This window comes from Pinus tabuliformis, chromosome Q (genome assembly GCF_031772625.1).
Source record: "Pinus tabuliformis cultivar Carrire ecotype Pingquan chromosome Q, CPIR1, whole genome shotgun sequence".
NCBI classification, from domain to species: domain Eukaryota; kingdom Viridiplantae; phylum Streptophyta; class Pinopsida; order Pinales; family Pinaceae; genus Pinus; species Pinus tabuliformis.
In genome coordinates, this window is record NC_142296.1 from 441,940,092 (window position 1) to 441,949,035 (window position 8,944).

The 8,944-nt window shown below is 36.9% G+C and overlaps 1 protein-coding gene across 1 annotated transcript; it reads right to left on the reverse strand.

The window, feature by feature from the left end:
- Positions 1-7,153: 7,153 nt before the first annotated feature.
- Positions 7,154-8,717, reverse strand: LOC149220113 (uncharacterized). The gene has a single exon (XM_089382733.1). The coding sequence runs from the start codon at positions 8,313-8,315 to the stop codon at positions 7,656-7,658; it is 660 nt and encodes a 219-aa protein (XP_089238859.1). The 5' UTR covers positions 8,316-8,717; the 3' UTR covers positions 7,154-7,655.
- Positions 8,718-8,944: the final 227 nt, after the last annotated feature.

Sequence of the window (8,944 nt, forward strand, 5' to 3'; positions counted from 1 at the left end):
GGTGCATTTTTATTAAAGATCAAGACTAAAGAAATTCAAAAGCATCCTGAAAGGCGCAGTAAGATAGTTCAATCACTTCAAAAAATAAGTAACCACATCCAGTACAATTTCAGTGAATACATTTCAGTATTGTAACAGTAGAGGAGTTCAGATTGATCGATGATCTCTTCAATTTGGTGCAACGAAAAGGTCTTAATGCCTCCAAAATGACAAAGAACTCGGACTTGGTGCCATTGAAGTAATATGATCTCGTGAAGAAGAATAACAGAGATAACAAGTTCGAATAAAACAAATGTTTCGTTGTCATTACAAGGAGCTCACATTAGGTATAAAGATGTTCTGTATGCCTGCACAGTTCGTTGTTATGCTCCCATGCTCTCACAGTTTGCTATTATGCTTCCACATTCGATATTATGCTCCCTCAGTTCGGTGCTACTTCAATTCAATGTTATCATAGTCTTTAATTCGGTGTTATCACGGCAAAGAGAACTCGGTCATCACAGGACCAAAGAACCAAATTATAAGACACCTTAATAAATTGTGTCACCACATAAAGAATCCAAAGTTTGTCCTATGGAAAATGAAATTGATAGTCCAAGGAACCAACTTGAAGAAAGGACTCTTTGAGGATCTAAGTACAAGGAACCAAGTAAGTATTGTTACTACAACAAGTCTAATAAGTTATCAAATTAAGAAGTATGCAATCACAAGGTACGTATGTTCATGAGTTTTTAGATTTGCAATATATCTAATATTGAATGATTCTTGCTTATGGCTAGACTAGGATGAAGATTGTAATCCCTAGATAACTTACATCCTTATCTTCTAGGGTTTACATGTAATCTAGGATGTCAAATAAAAGGTCCTACTGATGTTTGAAAGAATGAACAGCTTATCATAAGATTCCCTCCTCCATGATTATGTAGAAAATCTAACTTAAGAAATTAAATCACGTTCTTGGTATCACATGGTTTGTTTGTAAGTATGTATTACAGGTATAAAAGATCTTGGCTTAGTACAAAGAAAACACTTCAAGGGATCTTTCTAAGGTCTGTTGGAAAACATCTGCTATATCCTCAAGGAGTATGGAAGAGGACATCCCAAGACAAGGTTTATCAAGGAACAAAGGTATGCTTTAAACTACAAAACACTAATTTCTTTATAATAAGTGCTTATTCATTTGATAATCTATTACTAACATCATTATGTCTAGTTGTCTCGAATCATAATGATTCTTGTTTTGGGTGATTCATCACTTGATAAATCTACCCTCCTTGCAACCTTAATTGTTCTTATAGAACCCTAGACAAGTTCTCTAGAAAACCCTAACCTAAGGGTATGATAATGTCAATGTTTAAAACCCTAAAACTACATAGGGTTATTGGGAAATGCTATTTGAAGTTTTTGTTGATGATATCATGTTTGGGATTTCAGGTATGATCATGAAAACCTAACTTGTTAGGGTTGAATGATGTTTGTCTGAAATCCAAAACCTTTGGAAGTTTTTGGAATAGTAAGGTTCGCTTTGCTATGTTATGAAACCCTAGATCTTCAGGGTTTGGTTGGGTCTATAAGCAAAACCTTTGTTAAGTATTTAGAGTCCTAGGAATGAAACCCTAGGTATGTGTTCATTTGGTTGAAACCCTAGCTTGTTCTAGTTCGGTATATGTCTAACATATTAATATTGCCTGACATGTGATGTGCTTACGATATGTTGATGAATTCCTAGATATATGTGTTGACCTAAGAGTTAATGGTCATGAGTCCTAGGGTTGGAAACAAGCCCTAGTCAAAGTTTGATGGTCTAGGATGATGTTGTTTGAAAATCTAGGGCTTCGCAACTAAACCCTAGTAGCAATGCTCTAGTATGTATGACCGTCTGGAATTTATGAATCTATATGGTGATTGAGAATTTGTGGATGAAAAATCTAGGGTTTACATCAAACCCTAGTAGATGCTAGTCATGATGTTGATTAAGCTGTGATTGGTTTTAATTGTTGAAGCTCACGTATGAAATCTAGGATATGTATGAACTCTTAGTGAAGAGTCTAACATATGAATTCTGCAGAGTGTTAGATTCATTGATCTACTTTGTTTCTAGGGTTTGTTATATGAAAAGAACTTGTCATGTCATTGAAAGAATATTGAAACCCTAGATATAATGATCTTGATATCTTGATGAGTTGTGGATGTGATTTAGGGTTTGTAACTAAACCTGGGCAAGAAGTTGAAGTATTAAAGTATGGTCTCTTGTTGATTATGTTTGTAAAGTCTAAATGCTTTCGTTATTACAAGTTTTTGATATGGCTAACTTCATGCTTCTATAATTTTGATTGTACTAGTTCTCTATGTTGTGCAAGTACATCATCTTCAAGATATATGAATGACTCTGATACGCAAGATGGAAGCCATGAAAGATTCTTCGATGTCGTAAAGAAGAAGTAGAACTCCCTAAATTAAGGAGTTTGGATGAAATCTCACTAGGTTAAGAGGGAGCTTGAATGAAAGGAATATCCCTAGGATAAGAGGATGGTTAAGAATATTCTTTGTACAGGACTAATTAGATCCTCTCTGTTTAAGAGGGAGTGACAGATATGATTCTCTACTTCATGTGTCATGCACTTGACCAGGACTAACAGCCATAAGTTTTAGTGAAGGTCGTGAGTGAGAAGGAAATTGGAGAATGCACTTTGAGGTGTTGCTGAAAAAATGAAAGCAAGATCTGATTGAAGAATATGTTGCTACATATGAAGTAGGAAAGGAAAAGTGAATGATTAAGGAATCTTTTTTCAAAGATTCGGTTGATAGTCCTACTATGAAAAGTTGAGAAGCAACATAAAGTTGTCTGGAAGACCCCAGAGGTTTATATTTGATTATGTACATGTGAAAATTTATTATTGATTGGGGTTGTGTTTGTACAGGTTACCGATCAATTTGATCTAGAGAGATTTGTTGTCCTTCATCTGTCGAATCAAGGGGTGTTGAGGCTTTGTGAGTGAAGCTTTGCCTAGGAGGATATTTGACCAACAGTTTGTGTTGATGTCTAGGTCCCGAAGTTGGAAGGGTGGCATTGGTGATTGAGCTCTGACACGCCCCTGGATCTCTAGGTTGATGGTTAGCAACTAAGCCTAATGGTACCTAGAAAGGCTGAAAACTTGAGTCCATCTTAGTCCCACCTGGATATATTGCCTTGATCAGGAATCTAGTATGTGGCATTGTGGTGCCTAAATTGTTGAGAGGCCAATGGATAGATTGCCCTGGTCAGGAATCTAGTACATGGCATTGAGGTGCCTAAACTTCTTCATAGATGATGTGGTTTGAGATCTTCCATGTACCTCTTTGGTTATATGTAAATATGAATACATCCCTAGTTAAGAGGGAGTGTTGGAAAATGTAACTAGGTTCGGTCTTCATAATTGTACTTGAAGTCAAAATGTAATATTTGTCAAAAGAAAAGAAAAAAGAAATTATTATTAATTTTGACTTGTTAAAGCATGGGTTTCATGCTTGGATCAAATATAGGTCAAGCCTCCATTGTAGGCTTTAGGTTGTTGTCAAAGTCATTAATCTTTTGGTCAAAGACTCCTCCATCAAGTCATCAAAGTCATCTCGACCTCTTCATCAAAGTCTTCAAGTCGGCCTCAAATAAATTATCTTTAATATATTCATGTTAGCCTTATATAGTGACACATCTATTCATATGGTCATGTCGGCTCATTTATGATGGAAGAACCACTATATATACCAAGCTGAGATTTTCACATTTCACCCAACTCAGAACTCGCATTTCAGAGAAGTTTTCAGTGATGAAGTTTCAATGATCACAGTGAATTTTTCAGTGCTACTACACTCTCGCTACTATCTCAGTGCTAGTGTTGTTATCTCAGTGTTATCTCAATGAACGCAAAGATGAAGTCTTACCACAGTGCCACAGTCTTGGTAACAAATTTCGGTGTCATCACAGATCTCGGTGTGGTGAAGATCTTGGTACTATCTCAGTGAATTAAGGTTCGGTACAAGGTCTAGATACTATGACAGTGATAAGGTTTCAATGCTGCCACAGAATCAAGGATTCAATACCCTCTCAGTGACAAGAACTCGGTGCTCACACAGTGACATGGATCAAACACAAAGATGAAGGATGACTTGATGGCGGGAGTCTAGTCTAGTTTGTAAGGGACTTGGTCGACTCATCTATCTACTGAAGGAAGAATTTTGACTGGGTTTTCCCCTAGAGTGGGGTTTTGCCCTGGCCGCATGCCTACATCTTGTGTATTCTTATATTTGTTGCTTGGCATTAGCCTTGATGATAAGAAAAGATAAATCGAATGAACTAATAATAATAAAAACATCACAAGATAATGTCATTAATAAGGAAAATCATTTCACTGCCACCTCTATGGATTTTCCAACAGGGCTAACTGCCATAAGTCTTGTAATGAACACGGATAAGGAGAATGGTGGATTGGATAAGCATCAAGGACGAACATTCTTGAGATCTATATTGTGACCAAGACTAACAGTTGTAAGTCAAGTACATTGATCTAATATAAAAATGGTCCAAAGGACTGACATTTCCTTGTGTCAAGTATTGTGACAATGGATTAGAAGTAAATGTTCCTGTTGAGGACATACTTTGGTGAACCTAGGTGGATTATGTTCCTCGAAGAAGCGGTATGGTGTCCTATTGAATGCCTCCCAACATTGTGCTCTAATCTAATGGAGAGATAGAGCGTACTTGACAAGGTCTTGGTAATTTGACAATGCTAATTATTGTTGGAAAATCAATGAGTTTGAATATTAAAATTGATTCTCCTTACTTGATAATTACTTGTGATAGACTCGAACTAGTACCAACTTGGTTCAAATCAGCCTAAAGTTTGAACCTTCATCTGAATTACTCAAAAGGTTTATTAATGCCTATATTTGTGTGCCTTCAAACTATAGTGGGATTTTAATCTAACACCGGGAATGTGATATAACATTATAGACAATTTTCCCCTATGCTGCAGTGTGCTTTTCCTTTTTCCCACTTTGGGGGTTGAGGCATGGAAAATGCTTGCCAGACCTTGGAATGCAAAAATTTTCCAGGGCATTTTCTAACCATTCCGAGTGCATTTCAACTTTGGAACCAAATTCAATTGAAAATTTTCCATTTCATGTCACAGACTCACATGCTTGTAAAATGTAACTGAGATGTATTAGCTTTTGAGTTAATTAATTAGAAGAAGCTCATGTTTGATAAATTTTTTCTGCAAATATGGTAAATGAAAGGACTTTCCCTGTAATATTCTAGGACTTGTATCGCTGTGGACATTAGAAAATGAAAATATAGAGGATTCAGAATTATGTCTCACCAACATTTTGCTTACACACTCCATAAAGGAACTCTTAAGGCATTACCATGAGACAATATTAAGAAAAACTTCCAAAGGGATTTGCTTTATAACATGGTAAACTATGTAATCTTGTGAAAACCTTGTGAACTTTTGACTCTTTGAAATGTTGTATACTTATTACTCCTATGGAAGCATTGTGGCTTTATATGTTTGGATAATGTGCAGCATTGTGGGATATCTGATGATGACAAAAGCCCCAGAGATGTCCTACAACTAGACGTCCATGCCATTATGTTGGCACTTGCAACAATGGAGCTTCACTTCATTTAGTTTTAACTAAGTTTGAATCCCTACAGTGCTAATCATTAGTATGGTTCTTATGTCTCTAATGGTTTGGAATCTTAAAAATATTTCTCATTACAATTATTTTATGGATTTTTTTAAAACCAACTCATTGAAATCAAACCAATCCAAGTCAATCTGAGTCTGAGTCAAAACTGAGTTGATAGGTGGCTGAGTCAATGTCCAAGTCTGAGTTTTAAAACTATGATATAGATGAGTTTATTATTGGAGGAAATCCAAAACAATTCATGATGTGGCGTTAGAAGATGCTGACAAGTGAAGATTGCATGAAGGACAATGGTAGGTAGTTTGCAAGTTGTAACTACAGTGTTCCTTGTACAGAAGGTTTTCACCTTAAATATTTTGAAGAGTTCAAAGCAAAAAAGCAGCTGCCATCCTACTTCATGTTTCTTCACATTAGTTAGTGATCAACTATTTGAGCCAGCCATAAGCATATAGAGGGTTCTAGATATATATGGAGAGCATCCTATGTTCGGCAAAGAACGAGTGTTAGCATTCAGTACCTTTGAAAGTGTGTCCAAGTCCTGGGCACGCATATGGTAGAAAAAAGATACGAATACAACAAGAACAATTCAACAAAGAATGTGTTGGAACAAGTACACACTACAACAGGTACTACAGGTCTATACTGCCAAATGTAGCAGCCTTAAAAAATCCATATATCATTGATTTTCGGCAACACAAGGGTATGTAGATGACAGCACAATAGTAGAGTGGACTAGAGGGCACACCAATATTTTTATAAGCTTCCAGCATTAAGGGTGCATGCATGCACCGACAATAGATACGAAGGGATAATGTTATCCTCGGGATTTGCATGCAATAGACAATTTGCATGTCCTTTCTCAATTAAGTAAAAGGCATGAAGTTGCATGTGTTAGCTTAAGTTTTATTCAGCAATTTTCTAATTTTTAGTTTAATTCTAAGTTCATTTAAGCTCATGCAGTCTAGAATGTAGGGGGCGTGTTTGCATAAATCATCATTAATTGAGGCGATATTGTGCATGTATGCAGATTCATTGTACCTATTCTTCTTCTTCGGCTATAAAAAGAAAGGGAGGAGTATATGTTTATTCATTCAGTTTTTAGTTGAACAGTTAGCAGTTCGTTGTTTTCTTGTAGTAGGTATAATTCATGCTCAAGAAACAAGAAAGTGAAAACAGGATTTTACAACCTTCATACTCTCTATCTACGAAAGATGCTATTCTATATAAAACAGAATTGCCCTTTTTTAAACAAAACCACTCACAGTTGGTAACAGCATCCTGGCATTATAAAACTAAAGCAAACAGTTGAATATGAAGATCGGTATGATGTCTGACACAACTAAATCAACTTGCACCTGTAATAAAGTAACAAGTCATTGTTGTTCCAAAAGCTAGAAGATGCAGGCCCCCTGAGCAGAATATACGCAACTCAGATGAGTACACACACTTCAGAGCAGAGGATATCAGTACACTTACTTTCAGATTGCACATAATAAACAATGCCACAAAAGAAAAATCAGTGAACAGACAAGCAAATTTTACCTAGAATATAATTAATTTACAGTGAGAGTCTCACTTTCTCAGGGAAAATTTAACAAGGAGAAAATCTGACATATTATTAAAAAATACAACCAACAATGTGGAGAGATGCGAAGACGCTAGAGCTGACCTGAAAAGCTCAAAAGTAAGACCTAATTATATAGGAACTTCAAATTTCCAAGGTTTCTGGCTTTGGAATGCAAGCGCGTCAGTTGATGTGATGATGTATTTTCTTACTTGATGGCATCTTTTCTCGCTTGAGTACTAATTCGTATACTGTTTTGGTGTCATTTCTTTTAGTTGTCTGTCGGCTTGTGCTTGTTATCTATATGAAGTTACATTATCTATCAAAGCAACACACCCTGTGCTGAGATTTCGTTCAGATTAATGTTTCTTCTACCCCCTGCTCCAAACAGTTACCCTTAAACTCACTGCCCACTCTTTTGGTTTTTCTGCAGGACATATTCATCGAACTGCTCCGACCGCGCTCGCATCTGCCCAATAATATGTTCAGAAATTGCTCTCAAACATTTAGGCAACCACTGTTCCATCTGATCAAACCACTCTGCCAGGCTCTCATCCTCCAAATTTTGACGACTGCATTCAGCGCTTGAAAGAACCTTTTCGACAAGTTTGCCTCTGGACGAAACCACAGACTGAGGCGACGCAGGGTTTTGAATCGCAGTTTTCTGTTTCTTGGCGACGGTTGCTTCTCCTCTTCTACGGCCGGCCTGAGATCTTAGGGTCCTCTTTTCCGGGGAGGCCCGTGATTCGATCTTGACTCTGATGAGGGTTTCCTCTCCGATTTTTATAGCATCGTCGTTCGCTAGAGGTCGGGGCTTGTCCGGGGACAACGGGACGCCGTTCAAGATGGTGCCGTTTGAGGAACAGAGGTCTTTGATAGCCCATTTATTGTCCTTAAATTCTATGGACAAATGCCTCTGTGAAATGGCGTCTTCCCTGATAGCAAAAGTGTTGGATTTCACGATTCTGCCAATGGTGACCTTTCCTCGTTTTCTGCAGTCTATTACTTCACCCTGGCGGGGGCCCTTCTCCATGTGTAGAGATAATACACTGACTTTGTCCATTTCTTTGCCAATGATGACCTTCCTGCCGGTATTATTTGCTTCGGGTTCATACAATTCGCTGATTGCTACCCGCTCTGAGATATAATGGCGGATATGAGATATAAGAATTGCGGCTACCTTGTGAAGACACGTTCGGTCATCATCGTTGTAAAAGCTTGAAAGCCATGAAGGGATGATCTTCTTTCTTCCTTCGCTCTCTGTGCTAGCACAACTTTACTGGTTTGGTGGTTCAAGCTTGAAATTTAAACGGTATTGTTTTGGAGGCAATTTTCGTAAATAATGAAGATTCGGATTTTTTTCAGAGGACAAATGACGATTCGGATTTGAGGGCTATAATAAGCTTTCTCAGTATATATTTGAAGTCGTGGATGAGATATATTTTCTTCACTGTAGAATTACGAACGTTACGAATTGGATAGTACGCTGCCGTTGTCAGTGATTATACAATTATATTTGAGTATTCTATAATATTATGTGTTTTCAAAATTGAAAAATATAATAATTATATTTACTATTTATATAAATTAAATTAAATAGATAATATATTTATTAGTTAGGCCATAAGGCTTTATTTTTGTTTTTTAAACAATTTCTCTAGATGCTATTCTTTTATTAGTCTTTGGATGAAA

Excerpts from the sequence above, each read along its gene's own strand:
- LOC149220113 (XM_089382733.1), bottom strand. The coding sequence starts at position 8,315 with ATGGACAAAGTCAGTGTATTATCTCTACACATGGAGAAGGGCCCCCGC.